This window comes from Erpetoichthys calabaricus, chromosome 2 (assembly GCF_900747795.2).
Source record: "Erpetoichthys calabaricus chromosome 2, fErpCal1.3, whole genome shotgun sequence".
In the NCBI taxonomy this organism is placed as follows: Eukaryota; Metazoa; Chordata; class Cladistia; order Polypteriformes; family Polypteridae; genus Erpetoichthys; species Erpetoichthys calabaricus.
In genome coordinates, this window is record NC_041395.2 from 137,959,488 (window position 1) to 137,978,862 (window position 19,375).

The 19,375-nt window shown below is 36.4% G+C and overlaps 1 protein-coding gene across 19 annotated transcripts in view; it reads right to left on the minus strand.

The window, feature by feature from the left end:
- dlg1a (discs large MAGUK scaffold protein 1a) overlaps window positions 1-19,375 on the minus strand; it is a 525,807-nt gene that overhangs the window by 87,755 nt on the left and 418,677 nt on the right. For all 19 annotated transcript variants that reach the window (XM_051923937.1, XM_051923931.1, XM_051923927.1 and 16 more), the window contains one exon: window positions 5,926-6,102. In XM_051923937.1, coding sequence (XP_051779897.1) covers window positions 5,926-6,102 — 177 coding nt within the window. The remainder of the gene's footprint in view (window positions 1-5,925; window positions 6,103-19,375) is intronic.

Genomic DNA, 19,375 nt, shown 5'->3' on the forward strand with positions numbered 1-19,375 from the left:
TCATGAATATGTCTGTATGCGTCAGTCGCTCAAATCCCCGCGCTTCGCACTGGCGAAGTACTGCTTTTAAATTTTTATTAAGAAGAAAAGAAAACCTTTTAAAATTGAGGGAAAATATACCAATAACAGTTTGTTAAGGATCTGTTTTTTTGTGAAGCTGCGTTCACTCGAGTGATCACTTCGAGATGACTTGCTGGCTAACCATAAGCGTTACCTGGTAGGTAACCACCCATACAATCAGATTGTGAATCAGACTGCGAATGCCGTGAATGTAATTACCCCGATCTACATGCTGTTAAATAAACGAACCACACGCCGTGGCGCAATTTTAGGGGCTTAGCCTCTAGCGCTGACGTCAGAGGTTTGATTCCCGTAAGGGAGTGAAGTGAGCGCTTCGCACCGGCGAAGTACTGCTTTTAAATTTTTATTAAGAAGAAAAGAAAACCTTTTTAAATTAAGTCTTAAAAAGAGCTGTAAAGATATTGACAATAAGCTACGCAAACCCACCAAGACATGCAATCATTTAAATCAAAGCGCGAGTCGAAAAACACCATCCCATAATATTAGTTAACGATTAACACATTTCTATATGTATTGTAAGCATACAATACAACTGATAATATGTTGCGCTTATTTATCTGGTGTACTGACATTTTTGCGCGTTTAACGGCTGAAATCTAACGTGGTTTGTGCCCTTCAGAATGAAAAGAGTTTGCATTTACCTTTTTAATAAAAGGCGAGCTTTTAAGCCTGAGAAATCACCCCGTAAATGCACACGTTTAATTGCACATGTGTTAATATGTATGCTTACACAGTATTAAAAGACACTCAACAAGTACACAGTATTAAAAGACAGTCAACAATTAACGTCATTTACCTTCGTTCCCGCGTTTGACTTGTGCTGTAAATCTCTTCCTCGTTTTCAGTTCACGTGATTACGTAGGAGGCGTAATACGTGATGACGCGATACGTGACTCCGCCTCCTCCATTAGAGTATATGGACAAAAAACAGGTTCCAGTTATGACCATTACACGTAGAATTTCGAAATGAAACCTGCCTAACTTTTGTAAGTAAGCTGTAAGGAATGAGCCTGCCAAATTTCAGCCTTCTACGTACACGGGAAGTTGGAGAATTAGTGATGAATGAGTCAGTCAAACAGGTTCCAGTTATGACCATAACGCGTAGAATTTCGAAATAAAACCTGCCTAACCTTTGTAAGTAAGCTGTAAGGAATGAGCCTGCCAAATTTCAGACTTCTACCTACACGGGAAGTTGGAGAATTAGTGATGAGTGAGTCAGTCAAACAGGTTCCAGTTATGACCATTACACGTAGAATTTCGAAATAAAACCTGCCTAACTTTTGTAAGTAAGCTGTAAGGAATGAGCCTGCCAAATTTCAGACTTCTACCTACACGGGAAGTTGGAGAATTAGTGATGAGTGAGTGAGTCAGTCAGTCAGTCAGTCAGTCAGTGAGGGCTTTGCCTTTTATTAGTATAGATTTATCTTGACTTTCAGAAAGCATTTGATAAGGTGCCACATGAGAGGTTGGGCATCATACTAAAAGAAGTGGGAGTTCAGGGTGATGTTTATAGATGGGTGCAGAATTGGCTCAGACACAGCAAGCAGAGGGTGATGGTGCAAGAGACTTTATCAGAACTGGCTGATGTTAAGAGTGCTCTTCCACAGGGGTCATTGCTAGGGCCGCTGCTATTTTTTACATATGTAAATGATTTAGGAACATAAGTAACAAGCTGGTTAAGTTTGCAGATGATGCCAAGATAGGTGGATTGTCAGAAAATTTGGAACCCGTTAAATCATTACAGAAGGACTTGGACAGCATACAGGCTTGGGCAGATCTGTGGCAGATGAAATTTAATGTCAGTAAATGTAAAGTATTACATAGGATGTAAAAATGTTAAGTTTGAATACACAATGGGAGGTCTGAAAATCGAGAGTACACCATATGAGAAGGATCTAGGAGCAGTAATGGACTCTACACTATCAACTTCTCAACAGTGTTCAGGAGCCATTAAGAAGGCAAAAAGAATGTTAGGTTATATAGCACAATGTGTGGAATACAAGTCCAAGGAGGTTATGCTCAAGCTTTATAATGCACTGGTGAGGCCTCATCTGGAGTACTGTGTGCAGTTTTGATCTCCAGGCTACAAAAAGGACATAGCGGCGCTAGAAAAGGTCGAGAGAAGAGTGACTAGGCTGATTTCAGGGCTAAAGGGGATGAATTATGAAGAAAGATCAAAAGAGCTGAGCAGAGGTGACATGATTGAAGTGTTTAAAATTATGAAGGGATTAATATGTTATTTTAAAATGAATTGATGAAGAACATGGGGACGCAGTTGGAAACTTGTTAGGCGGAGTGATGGCTCTGAGGCTAGGGATCTGCACTGGTAATCAGAAGGTTGCCCATTCGAATCCTGTAAATTCCAATAGGGACTCTGCTCTGTTGGGCCCTTGAGCAAGGCCCTTAACCTGCAATTGCTGAGCGCTTTGAGTAGTAAGAAAAGCACTATAAAAATGCAAAGAATTATTATTATTATTATTAAGGGTAAATTTTGCACAAACACACAGAGAACCATAGACACTTGGAATAAGCTACCAAGTAGCATGTAAGATAGTAAGACCTTTGTTAGGCTGAATGGCCTGTTCTCGTCTAGATTGTTCCAATGTTGTAATGCTTTGTGTAAAACAAATGCCAGTTGTTACTACTAACACAAAAATATACTATTATTTATTTAGTGTACCTAGGATTCAAGTGCAGACACAGGTCCACAAACAATCAATCTAACAGAGGAGGGGAAAAAAATACGGATGTGGTACCTTCTGGCTTTACAAAAATCAAGTGTTGATTTATTCAGGTTGCTGACACACATTGTGAAGAAGCATTATTTCAGGTATTTTATATTTTAATTTGTTTTAGCCTAAGAAATTAGTTTTTTCTCTTTATAAAGTTTTTTTTTTACTTGGCTACCAATGTCCATTCCTAATAGACAAAATGTGAGCATTTACTGCAGCTATGACTAAATGAAATTTGACGGACAAGGTAATAAGAACCTACACATATGCAATGGGAAATTCCAACACTTCTTGGTAGAGGATGAATTATGAATGAGTTAACGTTCCACCAACTATTGAAAAAATAATCAAAAATACAAAAAACACAATTATGACATGTTACATACAAATTAACAGCTGAAAAAAGTGAGTTTAAAAATATTCTTTTTAAAATATGCAAAATAAATAAAACAAAAAACATATTTGAATGAATATCTACTTAATAAACAGACACTGAAATTTGAAATAGTACTTTTAGACAGAATGTGACTTTTACAGCCATTATATGTTGTCGATAGTTTTTTAAATTAATTTAAAGATGGGGGAAAAAGCAGATGAGAAAATCTGAAGCATCAAAGAGAAGGAAAAGGAGCTCCTTTTTTTCCCCCACTCACCTTGGAGATGACAGAGAGAACACACAAGCACAGACAGAAAAAACAGCACTGTGCTAATGCCTGTTAGGGATGTGTTGAAGTGCCCAGAGATTATTGTGGGCAATGAAAAAAAGAAAAAGAAAAAAAAAAACTGGGAGATGATAATAAGAAGCTGCAGTCAGGAAATATGGACGCAGAACTGTGCGATCAGAATATGATGATTGCTCCCAAGGACAGACAATATTTGAGAGTCAAAAGCAAAAAACTCAATCCTTCTGCTAGGGCCTACTTGAAAAATAATCTAATTAAAGACAGAGGATTTCGAAGTTGTTTAATACAGCAAGGTGTAATGCTTAGTGGGGACACTGCCATCCTTTACAATCACTTCTGTGACGCCATCAGGGTTGCTCTGAGTGTACGCATAAATAAACAAAGCAGACATTAACAAATCTCAACTATGTGAATTAAACGTTAACATTTAAATGCTGATAAGTTAAAACACCAGAACAACATATAAAAATGCCTAATACTACAATGTCACAAAGACCTACATATCTCAATTAAAAGAAAATATATTTTTAGTAAGTGTGACTACTTTTTCAAGAGATGTTATAGTGGAAAAGGAAAAGAAATTAATGTGAGCAGCTGGATGATCAAAGAGAATTAATTAAATAAAGTCCTCCAGGTATGTAATGATTGATCTCAAACTTTCCAGCATAATACTAGAAGTATCTTAGATACTACAGAGCTTACAGGAAATCAACTTCTTATTAATAGATGATAAAGATCATGATGAAAGATCATGGGTAGAGAAAAGCTAAAATCTAAAGTGAATGACAGAGAAGTGGAAATTAAGGACCTCAAAGATGCAGCATAAGGGTGAGGCAAGAACTTACAAAAAAGAAACCAAAATTTGCTAAGATAAAATGAAATGCAAAACAAATTGGGTCAGAGACTATACCTACTAAACAGTATTACATGGGATTGTGTACATTTTATATCTAAATTGATGAATAGGGTTTCTGAAAGAATGTTCGACTTAATTTAAAAGTTACTGTAATTCCGGCTCAAGGGAGAGGTTTGTGCCAAATTTCAATCCCAGATTAGTGAGACAGAGAGAGGTTTCTTTCCTGTGTCACACAGACAAGTGAGGAACGCAGAGACAGGTTTGAACCAAAAACTGATTACAGAGACAAAACTAAAAAAGGAATGAAATGGGATAAAATAGGAAGAGGATGGGTTCCACATTTTCAGGGCTGATCTCAACTGTAGGTAATGATAAAGGTTGAGGTTGAGATTAAAGTTCTGGCATACTGATTTAAGATTCACAGCTTTCTCATCTTGACTTATTTCTCGTTCTTGGGAATTAAATAATATTGCTGTAGTAAATGACTCCATGCAGTGTGTGTCTGATTATGATAATTAGTTTTATGTTTTTCATAGCAAGTCAAACGTCACTTGAGAAACCATTTTGATTTTAGTTTCCTTGTTAAAAGATACACAGATCACCTGATTTGTTGCCAGTTCCATCTTAACAACTGCACTCTCTCTTTCTTTTTGTTTTCAAAAGGGGACACCTCAACATAAAAGGGTGGGCAACTAGTGTTCGTTCTGCGGTCAATTTAAACTGCTGCAGGTTTTCATAGCTGGCACAACAGTTATTGTCTCTGGATTAAGTTTCAAAGAAGAGGGAACCCTAGCAACAAAAGTGACTCAAAAATATTATAGTATATTACTTTCTTAGCATGTGACAGAATTCCCAGGATTCTAACGTTTTTCTTAGTCTTTATTTTTATTATTCAGTTAATTTAAGCCCCAAAGCAGCAGTTTCTGAGATGAAGAGAGGATATATCTGAGATGTTTCACTCAAGCTGACCTTGAAAGAAGTGAAAGGATTTAAGAGAGTTTATTATGTTCAGTCTTTGACACGGCGAAGTTTGCTCATATTTCTGAAACACTCCTCTGAATAATTGTGTTCAACACAGATTGGAGTACACAATTTTGCTCTTTGAATTAAATTTTTGATTTCTGTAATTATCAAAACTGACTGGCAAGAATCAACCACACAGATCTGATCACACTAAGTCTTTATACTCCTTCTTTCAGTAGGATTTCTTCTACTCAAAAAGATTAACTGCAAAGATGTTAAGGCAATGCAATCTTTTGCTATTTCACTACCCATACAAGGCAAAGTCTGAAAAGCAGCTAGTGAACAGCTTCACCCTTAACCAGAAATAGCCAAATCTCAAAAAAACTTATGTAGTAAATGACATCATGCAGTATAATCATCAAAAATATAATAAATAAAGTTTTAATAACATTGTAGCTACAGTAAACGTGTAAGTTCACGGTACACCTATGCCTCCACCACACAATCTCAAAAACTATTCCTTTTAAAATGATTTTAAAAAAACCTCAATACAGTGAAGCAGGAAGGATTTTAACAGATGAAAGATGAATCTAATTTAAACTCAGCTCACCTTCGTTTACTTGGAATTACTCCAATCTCTTCACTTTCTCCATCTGGCGTCACCTGCCGTGCTTGCCACCACTCATCATCAGACGCATTGATGACATGCAGGATGTCTCCAAATCTAAAATTCAACCCTTGACTAGGCAGTCCACTGTCTTTAGTTTTGTCATAGTCAAAAAGTGCTCTGTAATAAAAAAAAAAAAATATATATATATATCTTTTGGGACAGTTTATAGCGTGCAATATGACATAATGGCAGGTAATATTAAATTAATCAATAATCCCCTCTGTGGCTAACTAAAACACACCCTAACAAAAAGGTACAAAATAAAAGCATTATGATTGTACTAGTAAATACATCATCTTAACTCACAATATTTATTGCCATAGCATTTAAAGTTATTGAATGACTAGCACCATATACCCATGATCCCACTTTTCCCTTACAAATATGAAATCAGTTAAATTCAAATTTCTGTGCAAAATGTTTTAGAGACCATATACGAAAGTAATGGTTTCATTTATATAGTACTCCAAAATTATAATCCTCATGTATAATCTAGAATATTACAAAAAGGCAAAACAAAATAAATAGTTAAAAATTTAATTAATTAAAGCAATTCAGCATGAAAAGACATTCTGATGAAAAATGAATGTCTGACTGAACGTTGTAGTTTATCAAGACAGTATTAACATTTTTTTCAGGGGACTAAAATACATGTCATCTTTCCATTTTTATATTCTTGTAAACATTTACAACTATGTTTAGCTGTTTCCTGTGAAGTTACATATAGTAGAATGAAAGCATCTATAATGAAATTATTTTATGATGTATACAGTTATGATTTTTGATTCAAACATCTCTGTAACACAAGCTGCTGAAAGCTTGATGAAACAATACAGAAGTGGTTTTTAACTTGTCATATATGGACACATCTGCATACTGTTACTTTGTGGCATTCTGCTGTATTCTTTGTTACTTGCCTGAATTGTGATCCATTTTAGAATGTGGCTGACATAGCACAATATAATCTGTGCATAAGGGAAAAATGTAGATTCTACTGTATATTTCAATCAGTTTCTTCTTTTGCCCAATATTGTTTTGTTGAATATACCACTTTATGTTATATGTGCTATATGTGAAACAAGTGTATGGTTTATAAGTTGATATGCACTTTACAACAATGACTAATGCGCTGATGGGAATATATATTTTGCTGAGTGGAGCGCAAACCAAGAAGGTTATTATTTAGGTTGTATAATGCAATAATGATGCCACATCTGGAATACTGTGTGCTGTTTTGTTTATCTTTTTAGAAGAAAAAGAGGCAATAATAGCACTACAAAAAGACCAGAAATTCACTCCTATACCTAGTCTTCAGCGTTCAATATATTGTTATTGTATCGTATGTTGTTATGACTTTTGTATGTGATAGGCCACTTTATAAATAAAATTTTTACTTACTTTACTTAGTTTGAAAAATCACTCTAATCCAGAGTTTTGGTCTCGTCCATTACGGGACATGGACGTCTGAAACGTAACTCCGTTAGCAGCGGTATTTTTTCTCTTATTTTTTATCATCCCAAGGTATCCTGTGTTTACCCAACCTGAGGAGGTTCTATTACAGCATATGCAAGAATATATAAACATGAATGTCAGGAAAGAGGCTCAGAAAGAAACGGAAAAGAAAGCTAAAGCTTCATCCAAGCCTAGACAGGCATCAAGTCCAAGTTCAAGGTACAGCCTCTCTGAGGCTGACCTGGAACAGAGAGGCGAAAGCACAGATTTCCCGGGACTTGGCACGGCTGCATCGTCTCCAGCCGAGAGTGAATGTGGGAGCGAATATGCAAGTGATCCACATCACGACAGCTCATCGATTCGAGAAGATTCATTGCAACTGAAAATGTCCTTGCCTTCCTCATTGTCATCTACTCCTCGTGAGCCGGGAATATCAACTTTAACTGGGCTTGCCAGTTCACCCGCGGAGCATGAAGACCGAAACAATCTGTCCAAACTGAAGGTATTGATCATCGCAATGGCCACTGCTCAAGGCATAAAGGAGCTCAAGAAAGATATAAAGAAAGAAAGAAATGATATAAGGAAGGAAATAAATGATACAAGGAAAAGTGATATAAATGATATAAGGAAAGAAATAAAGGACATACACAAGACAAATGAGAAGCTGCTGCAGGATATTAAAGACCAGGAGAAACGTGTAAATAATTGATTTAAGGCAGCCTTTAAAGGTATGCTGGAAAAAATTGAAGAACACATTCAGGAAAATATGTCTAAGTTTGAAATTAAACTGAGAGCACTGGGCGTTCAGCTAGAAGATGTTAAACAAACGTTCATGACTCAAACTGAAATAGCCAAACAACTGGCATCTACTGCTGACAGAAAAGCAACGGCTGCAAATTCCGAAAACAAAATACTTGGAGACAGACTTGCTGCACTGGAAGTTGAATGCAGAAAGAATAATATTAGAATCGAAGGTCTCCCTGAGAATCAAGAATCTCAGACAGAAACAAGAGATTATATTTGAAAATAACCACATTGGTATTTTCCCTTATTTCTCACCCTCAACAGCTGCTAAACATGCCGCTTTTTACAACATTAAGCAGCGCTTATAGAAAGCCGAGAACAGATACAGCCTTTTGTATCCTGCCAAACTGAAAGTGGACATTCAAGGCAAGCTCTACATTTTTACCTCTATGGAGGAAGCAGTAAAAGAGCTTAAAAAACTGATCCTGACACTTTTTTTGAAATATGATCGGGAGTCGCATCCTGTCATGGCATGGCATAGAACAGGGGTATCGAACTCCAGGCCTAGTTGGCCACAGTGGCTGCAGGTTTTCATTCTAACCCTTTTCCTAATCAGTGACCAGTTTTCACTGCTAACTAAATTCTTTTTCACGTCATTTTAATAGCTCTATTTTTAAGGATTCAGTGCTCTGAATTGATTCTTTTCTTCATTAAATGACAGCCAAACAGAAATGAGACCTAAAACAAGCCAACAGATGACCAGCAAAATTGTGGCTTCAAACTCCAACCAATTTCACTCCAATTACTTTCTTAATGAGAAGCTGATTCTTGCTATTAATTAAGCCCATTATTTAATTCCATGGATTGTTGCTGCTCTCATTCTGCCACAGCAGACATTTCCAAAACTGTTGATTTTTCTGTTTTTTCTAAGAACACCACCAAAATGTTTTGGTGACCTGAAAGATCAACCTTACTGAGACCTTCACCATTCTTTACTTTCATACTATGTGATGGGCACAGGTGAGCTGGACCTGTGGTGGCTTGTTTTGTGTCTCACTGCTGTTTGACTGCTAAATAAGGAAAAAGAAACAACAAAGAGGCCCAAGTCAAGTTAATTAAAATTAAGGCAAAAGAAGTTAATTAGCAGCAAGAACCGGTCACTAATTAAGAAGATGGTTAGAATGAAAACCTGCAGCCACTGCGGCCCTCCAGGACTGGAGTTTGACACGCGTAGCATAGAAAATCTTACTGGCTGTTTGATCTTCTTGCAGTGATACTGATCCTGTAATAATACATCCTTTTCCCTTCTCAGCCACTTTTTGTTTATGCTTTAATTACAATTATATGCGTATATGTACAGAATGTATGTATGTGTTAATTTTTTTTAAAATTTTTTTTTTTTTTTTTTAAATAAGGAGACTGTTTAGCATCATATCCTTGGGTTTATTGTATTAAGGCTTACTATGCTTATCCAGGGCTACTTTTTAACATCATTCACTGGGTTTACTATCTCAAGATTGTTTAAGATGATATTTTATGCTTATAGTATTTAGACTGTACTGTCAATAGCTATCTCAATTTTAATCCTCCTACACACTGCTGGATGTCTCTAAGTATGTCAGAGGACTGGGACTTTGTGAAGTGTGGTCCAGCCTCACATGGGGAGGCAAAATGGTAGGGCGAAAGAGAGCAAGCTATCTATCCTTTAAATTTTTATAATTACAAGCGCCAATGTAACAATAGCCATCATGGCAATAACTCCTGGGAAAATTGAAAATTAAGGTCAAAGCTGTCTTATTTTCATTTAAGACTACAAAATGACAATAAAAGTTCAGAAGCAATGTCTCCATGACCGAACAGTTAACTTTGTGAGCTGGAATGTCAAAGGTGTGAATCACAAATTAAAGAGAAAGAAAGCATTCTCTCACCCAACAGGTCTAACGCTAAAATAGCACTTTTACAGGAGACCCACTTATTAAGCAAGAATCAGTTCTGGCTGCATAGCAACTGGACTGGCCAAATATTCCATTCCAGCTTTACAAAGGGAGATATGTGATTATATGGCTAATTTATTTAACTGCCAAGTGATTTTAATAAATATCTACGCACCCAATGTGAATGATAGAGACTTCATTGAAAATGTATTTGCATCCATTCCCAATGTGAACACTCATAAAATTATAATGGCAATTTTAAATTCAGATCTAGATAGGTCTCCTGCCACAGGGGGGATGACATCTAACACTGCAAAGTCAATTACACAGTTTGTAACTGATCACAACTTATCAGAACCCTGTAGACTTCTAAACCCAAACTCAAGAGCATATTCCTTCTACTCACCAGTGCATCACTGCTACTCAAGAATTCATTATTTCTTTGTAGATAACAATTTCTTGCCTAAGATTAAATCTTTCTTGTAAGTACGATTCTATTGTTATCTCCGACCACACCCCTTTCATCCCGGAGCTAAAATCATTGCAGATGGCGTCTTAACCCACTTTTATTAGCAGACGAGAACTCTACAGAATTTATATCCAAACAAATCAATTTTTTTTAAGAGACAAATATACCCGCAGAAGTTTCTGCAGGAATACTCTGGGAAACCCTGAAGGCTTTCTTAACAGGGCTGTGGAGTCGGAGTTGGAGTTGAGGAGTCGGAGACAATTTTGGATACCTGGAGTCGAGTTGGGAGTCAGCAAAAATATACAGACTCTGACACCTAATAAATTTAAATTGTAATGAAAGTTCAAATGTCACAGTCATAATTAAGTACTTCTCTGATGTAAGAATAAAGCCCAGTGCATAGTTGTGTTACTACTAGTGTGAAGTTCAGCTGAGTTATTATACAACCTGACATTCACATATTGCAATCTGGATTAAGGTACATTACAAAAAGTGTTTTCATATTTTTTTTTTTTTTTAGACTAGGGGGCTTTGCCCCCTGCTCACTTCGCTCGCCAACCCCCAGGTTTGTTCCTGTGGAAATATAATTAAAAGTGTTTTTTTTTTTTTTATGGGAATTGTTATATATGCATTATGTTCACTTTTTATTTTAAAAACTCAAAAAACCGACTTTGTCAAATGTTTGTCCTTATTTGTTAATTGTCATTGCAAAAGCTAATCTGACTGGATGTTTAATAAGAATGGCATATCAAGATCTGCTTTTTGCCCAAACACCATTTCGAGTTCATTCAATAAAAATAATAATTCCTGATAAAACAATCTACTTACAAAAGTCGGAATATCCAGAGCCAATGAAGCAGGTGGCACTGTTGTCAAGAAGCTGCGGATTTCTGGCCAGTGTGGATTGCATGTCATTGTAATAAAGAAATCTGGCCGACCGATAGTTCTGGATATTGCCATTGTATCATTACATAACTGTTGCAATGCTCCTGGACTACCTTGATATGATGATGGTAATATTACAGCTTTACCTATTTTGAATATGTCTGAACTATTGATATTTGAATTGTGAACATGATCAATGAGACGTTGCATATGTTCCGTTCAAAGTTTAGCTTGATTTGATTTAATAAAGAAGAGACGATTAGGTGCGACTTTTACATACGCAATATGTAATGTAATGCTTGCGACAGACATTGAGATGATAGAAGTGGGTTACATACATGGGAACATATTGCTAATCTTGACTCGAAATATTGTGTGGGTGTTATTCATTTTTCTGAATGCGTTTGTTTAATATTGTACGACCATCCTGTTGTTTCGCCATCTGGGAAAAGCAAAGGAAAAACTAAAGGGTCAGCATGTGGCACTGTATTTGACATACATGACGAAGCATGCTTTGCCTTTGGATATACACGAATATCTACTCTGTCACTGATATCTCCATCTTTCGAAAGTATTATCGCTGACAATTCGTCACATGTGGGTTTATTATAAATGCGACTGTGATCTTTTAGATTCATATAGAAATCCAAGAAAATTTGATAACTTTTGTGTAAAGTGTGATACTTTTGGACATATGGATTTGTATCCATTATTGGTTGTATAAGTGCCAGCACATCAGATCGTTTAACTCTTTTGATTCTATGTTGCATCAATTCTCTGTGATCATAAATATACACCTGACCAAATTGTGTTTTTTTTTTTAAATTAAACTTGTTGTAGCTATAATTGCTGTGGGAACACAGATACTCATATCGTATGGTACTTTTCCCTGATGGCAACATGAATTAGACAATGTACAAGTCTCCGACTTAAACTTTAAAGCCTTACAATATCTACATTCTTCCGACATATCACCTATGTGCATATATTCAATCTCGTTTTGCTGTTCCGTTATTTCATCTAGTAATAATTTCCATTTGTTTGCGTGAATGCGATCTGTACTCTGTTTTGTGACACCTTCAAATTGTAGTACTGTCATATTTTTTATGTTGCTCTGTGTGTGTATTGCAGCCAGGTTTTTTTTTTTGGAGCCTTTCAAATTCCACTGCTTTCATAATCTGTAACCTGCTCTGCATGTATATGGCACCAATGTGTTTGAACATCTTTATAAAGTTCTACTGTGTACTTTACTATTTGTCGTTTATTTCTGACCCCGTTTGGACCTGCACGGTTTTCAATTCCACTTGTTCAGGGCTGATTATTAGGTTCCTTGCCTAGGTCACCGTTTCACGGGAACAGGTTTCCAACAGATGTCAGTATGACGTGACTCGACTGTGTCACGTGTCATCTTTAACTTATCAATTGTTTTAGAGCTGCTCTTTCTTCTTCACTTTTTAGATGACCGTGATCTTGTTTGAAAATGGTTGTAAGTAGGGTGGGGCAACAACTGAGAGTTTAGATGACCATGATCTTGTTTGACAATGTTTGTAAGTAGGGCGTGACTTGCAAAGGATGTCAGTATGACGTGACTTGACCACGTCGCGGGAAGTGAAAGTGTCTCTGCCTCTCTGACGTGTCTCTTTGTCTCTCAGAAGATCACATCTCGTCGCAAGATTTTCTTTTAATAGAAAAAAATAATGTGTTTAACAAGTTAATTTGAGTGTAAACAAGTTTAATGATGTAGGTGGAGGTGTGTGTTATGGCCTAATGTGTGTTCAGTGGTTCTTGTCTTTTGTTTAAACTGGCCAATACGGTAGAGCGTTAGCTTCCTAGCCAGGAGTTCTGTGGTTAAATGACGTGTATGCTGCCTTCCTTCAATCAACATGGAAAATACATTAGCATATTAAATACAGAGGAGTCGGAATCGCAGTTAGAAGTACCAGAAACTAAGGAGTTGGAGTCGAAGGATTAATCTACTGACTCCACAGCCCTGTTTCTTAAGAGGACAGATTATCTCATATCTTTCCCACAGAAATAAATTGGAAACCAAGAAGGTATCAGAGCTAATCAGTGAAATTACCAGAAATGATAAAGAACATAGGGTGGCACGGTGGCGCAGTGGGAGTGCTGCTGCCTTGCAGTAAGGAGACCTGGGTTCGCTTCCCTGGTCTTCCCTGCATGGAGTTTGCATGTTCTCCCCATGTCTATGTGGGTTTTCTCTGGGTGCTCCAGTTTCCTCTCACAGTCCAAAGACATGCAGGTTAGATGCATTGGCGGTCCTAAATTGTCCCTAGTGTGTGCTTGGTGTGTAGGTGCCCCCTGCCCGGGGTTTGTTTCCTGCCTTGTGGCCTGTGTTGGCTGGGATTGGCACCAGCATACCCCCGTGACCCTGTAGTTAGGATATAGCGGGTTGGATAATGGATGGATGGATGGATGGATGGATAAAGAACATGCCTGCATTCAGAACTCAAGCTCTTAAAAACTAAAGAAACTGAACAACTCATTTTTAAATCAAGACATCATTACGATGAACATGGAGAAAAAGCTAATAAGATTTTAGCTCAACAATTCCACAAGCAGGAAGTTTGCAATGCAACCCCAGCAATCACCAACACAGACGTAGACAATATCATTGACCATAAAAATATAATGCACACATTTAGAGACTACTGTAAGTCCTTATATTCTACAGAAGACAAGAAGACAAGACACAATCTAATGCATTTCTGGATGAATTACAGATACCACAAAAATATATTCTCAGTGCAGAAGAATTGGATAAACCTCTGGCACTACAGAATTACTAGATACTATAAACTCACTTCAGAGTGGGAAAGTAGTAGGCCCTGATGGCTACCCTGCCAAATTTTATAAAAAAATCTCAAATCAGCTAGCTTCCCTTCTATTAGCAACATTTACAGAAGCTAAAGACAATAAAATTCTACCTCAAACATTTTTCGCCAAGCATTAATTACCGTCTTTCCTAAACAACCTGAAAACAAACTAAGGACTTATTACAATGTGCATCATACAGAGCAATTTCACTTCTGAATGATGTTAAGATACTCTCCAAAGTACTAGCTAGAAGGATTGAGAAAGTGCTTCCTTCAGTAATATCAAAAGATCAAACTGGATTTATTAAAGGCAGACATTTAGCTTCTAATCTCCGATGCCTGTTTAATGTAATACATTCACCCAAAAAGTCTAACACCACGGATTATTGTTGGATGCAGAAAAAGAAAAGCATTTGATATGGTTGAATGGAACTACCTTTTCACTACATTGGAGAAATTTGGGCTTGGCCCAAACATTTGTGCATGGATCAAACTACTGTATACCGTACAGAAGCTTCAGTTTGTATTAACAACATTAATTTAAACTTTAAACTAGAATGCGGTAGTAGACAAGGATGCCCCTTGTTACCACTGCTTTTTGCCATCGCCATTGAGCCACTGGCAGTTCACGGTAGAAATGCTTATGAGATAAAGGGGAATATCAGAGAAGGACTTGAACAGAAAATTACTCTATATGCAGATGATATGGTACTGTATATATCAGATCTACAAAATACTGTGCCTGCAGTCCTATCAGCACTAACATAATTTCAAAAGATTTCTGGTCTCAGAATTAATTTGAATAAAAGTGTGCTCTTTCCAGTGAATTCTCAAGCACACAATATTAGATTGGACACCTTCCCTTTTATCATTGCAGATCAGTTAAAATACCTAGGGGAAAACATCACAAGTAAACATAAAGCTCTTTATCAACAAAATTTTGCCGTCTGTATGGAAAAAATTAAGCAAGACTTGCATAGATGGTCTACCCTTCATCTTAACATTGTTAAGATGCATATCCTTCCTAAGCTTCTTTTAAATTTCAAAACATTCCAATATACATCAATAAATCATTTTTTAAGAAATTAGATTCAACCATAACCTCATTCATTTGGAATTCAAAACATTCATGTATCCAAAGGGCAACCCTATACAAGCTATAAAAACCTGGACAGGCACACAAATAGATGAAATACACAGGCTTGGTCCGCAATAGAAATAAAATCCTGCAGTACTTCTTTATATTCCTTGCTTTGTACCCAAATAAGTACAAGTACATGCTTTGTACCCCAATAAGTACAAGTCATCACCAACATACTAACAACCCAATTCTGCTTCACTCACTCAGAATATGGAACCAATGTAGGAAGTATTTTAAGATAGAGGAGCTTTTATCTGTGGCACCTCTGCACGCGAGCCACCTTTTTCCACCCTATCAAACATATGAGGTTTTTAATGTCTGGAAAACATTCGGGATTAAATCACTTAGAGATCTGTACATAGACAATGTCTTTGCATCCTACGAACAATTACACTTCAAATTTAATTTTCCAGCAACACATTTCTTTCACTACCTTCAAATTAGAAACTCTGTTAAACAAAACATACCCAATTTTCCTAACATCCCACCTACCTCTATGCCGGAAAATATATTGATCAGTCTTGAGGACTCAGACAGCATCATCTCCGTAATATATAAAACCATTTTACAGTCCCTCCTTTTCAAAGATCCAAGAGTACAATGGGAAAAGGACCTCTCACTCAACATCTCAGAAAAGGAGTGGAAGGTAGCAATGCACAGAATTCACTCAAGCTCCATATACACAAAGCATACAATTATTCAACTTAAAATTATATATCACGCACATCTGTCTTATTTAAAATTGTCCAAAATGTTTCCAGGGCAAGATCCAACCTGCGAACTTTGCAATCAAGTTCCAGCCTCACTGGACCACATGTTTTGGTTGTGCACCAAATTAACATCATTCTGGACCAAAATCTTTAAATGCTTTTCAGACAGCCTTGGTGTCACAATACCTCCTAATCCATTAACGGCTGTGTTTGGTATACTTCCAGATGGGTTTAAAGTGGATTTGGACAAACTGTAATTGCCTTTATTAAACTATTGGCACATAGAGTTATCTTGCTCAACTGGAAGAATCATAACTCTCCTATTTTAAGTCAGTGGGTAACTGATGTTATATATTATATGAAATTTGGGGAAAAAAAAAAAAATTCTCACTTAGAGGATCTATACAAAACTTTTTCAAAACCTGGCAGGATCTAATCAATAACATTTTAGAATAAGCAATTTAAAAGAGGACGCAGATTCTCTCCCCTCTTTTTTTTTAACTCTATTTTTATTCATGTATTAATTTATTTATTTACTTATTTTTACTAGTTTTACTTTGCTGGCCTAGCTCTCTTTCTCATGGTGGGGGTTGATTTGTTTCGGACATGGTTTTATAAAACTTGTCTTATTTGTATGGAATGTTTTATGATTTTAATAAAATCCAAAAAAAAAATCACTCTAATCCAATTATTTATTATCTTTAAGGGAACGTCCACAGATGTGTCCAAGCCATTTATGAATATCTATGTAGAATTAGCAATACTTGATCTTTCTTGACATTCTCTGATATCCTTCTGCTGTGAAGCATTCTGACCTGTCATTGTTTACACGTCTTAAACAACTTTTATCATACACTGATAATTTCTGTATTATCTATATCTATTTATTATATTACATATTTATTGACTATATTTATGTATCTAGATTGCATAATACCATACATTGCATCAATCTTGCCCTTGCACAATGTCTTGTCTTGTTTGTGTTTTAATTTAAATTTTATTTTTAATTTAATTTTTATTTTTTTATTTGCTCTTCATGTTATTACGCTCTGGAACCTTAGCTTCGCAATTTCGTCTATCTGTATACTTGTATATGGTTGAGATGACAATAAAGTTCTCTTTGACTTGACTTTTTTTCGCACTTGCTTTAATTTACTCAATGATATATCAAATGCATGCAGGTATACATGGGACAAAATTTGTCAGCTTGTCTGATTAATGTAGAAACACATACAGTAATTCATAATTCTAAAACCCACTCTACCAAACTTAAAAGATATGTTTAGTATTTTTCAAGTCAAAGTTATCTTTCATAATCAAGGTATATATTATTTTGCCATTGCAACTTGCCTTCTAAAGTGAAGAATATTTTATAAATTAAAAAAAAATAACAAGCCTGCTCTTGCATTTTATAATGGAGTGTTTTATAATCCAGTGATCCTATATTATATATATATAAAAAAAAAAGTCTTAAAACTTACTGAATATGACATTTATTTAAACCAAAAATGTTACTGAGCATTGCTCTGAAACTTGAGATTGCAAATATATTGCTAAACAGTGTATCCATATTATTTTAAAAAGGTAAAAAGGCAAGAAGAAAAACACTGCTGTGAGATTCAGACATTTTTAAAGGAGGCTGGCTTAATGTCCATGACACCCTTTCAGTCCCGGAACATGGATTTACCTCATAATGCTCAGATGTGAATTGCTGTCTCAATTATGTAGACCACCAGACAATAATAACTGAAATCATCATGGAATTGCTTATATTTTTCACTATATGGTAGCTTATTTGTTTATTATGAAAAGATCGGCAGCTGTCACTGGATAGATAATGCATGCATGTGCTTTGGCGAAAGAGTGTATGCACATAGCATGCACACAAGTGACAAGAACTGAATGGATGTTATGGGCAATACCAATGTACCTAACTTGTATGTGTCTGGACTGTAGGAGGAAACCATAGCATTCGGGGAAACTCCACATAGACATCCACCACAGTTTCTTTCACTGTGCGACAGCAGAGTAACCATTGTCATATCTTGCCGCCCATTATTATCATTACTTACTGTCCTCAGAAGCTTTCATCTGTGAACCTATTCACATATTCTCCTTTGCTGCTATAATCTCTCTATTATATGAAAAAATCTTGGGATGAGACAAGACTTTTTCCAGAGAGACCAGACGTGACTTTCTCAGAGAGACACTTTCACATCCCTTGAGACTAAGAGTACATGACAAAGTAGAAAAATGTTGGTGCGATTGAATATATTGTTCGGTTTTAAACTTTAAGTTGGAGATTTGTGGATTGTCTAATTAGTGTTGCCATCAGGGAAAAGTGGTGTTTCTTCCCAATGAAGAGGCGTATCTGCAAAGCCCCCTAGTAATAATAATAATAATACATCTATCCATCTTACTAATCCGCTTATCCGGGGCACAGCTGCATGGCATATGGAGTCTATCCCAGCAAGCATTAAGATTCCTGCCTCACTACATCAGGTACTAAATGGATTTTGCATGTTCTCCCCATGCATTTAAGGACTGATTAGAATCAGTGTTAGTGTATTTACTCATTCAAAAGGTGGCCTGGCTCTTTCAAAATTGAAAAGGTTTTAATAAATACACAGTGCAGTGTAATCATATCAGTTCAGTTCAGATTTATTGTTACACGTACCAAGCAGATGCATTTCTTTCACTATCCTTAAGCAAGGGAGAGACACAATCCACCACACATGTTGAACTCCACTACAGATTGTCTTTCACTCTTAAAGTCTGGCACAATATTTTGGAGCAGAAGGGACCCCCTAACCTTAGCTATGACCAAAAGGGGTCTTGCTAAAGAGAACATGTTAAAGCCAGCTAGGGAGTGACAACTTTGTTTTTGCAATGGGCTACAAAGTGGATATTTTATCACAATTGTTTCTTGCATGTACACAAGTTCAGTCAGAGACCTAGTGCATATATAAAAGCATAGCCTTTTAAAATTTTTGGGATGATTTTGGGAAAGGCCTGGATTTTTCAAAGGAGATGACCTTCATCCTAACTGGAGGGAGTCTTTTGTTTTATCCCAAAATATGGCAGCAAAACTGGCTGCCTGACTGATCAGAACAACATTCAGGCCACAGGCTGTTTATACTACCTTTTTTTATCTTGGAACTGCTACTCAGAATCCCTGTGTGAGGCATCTTATAAATTGAGCCTTGAAGCAAAATCTA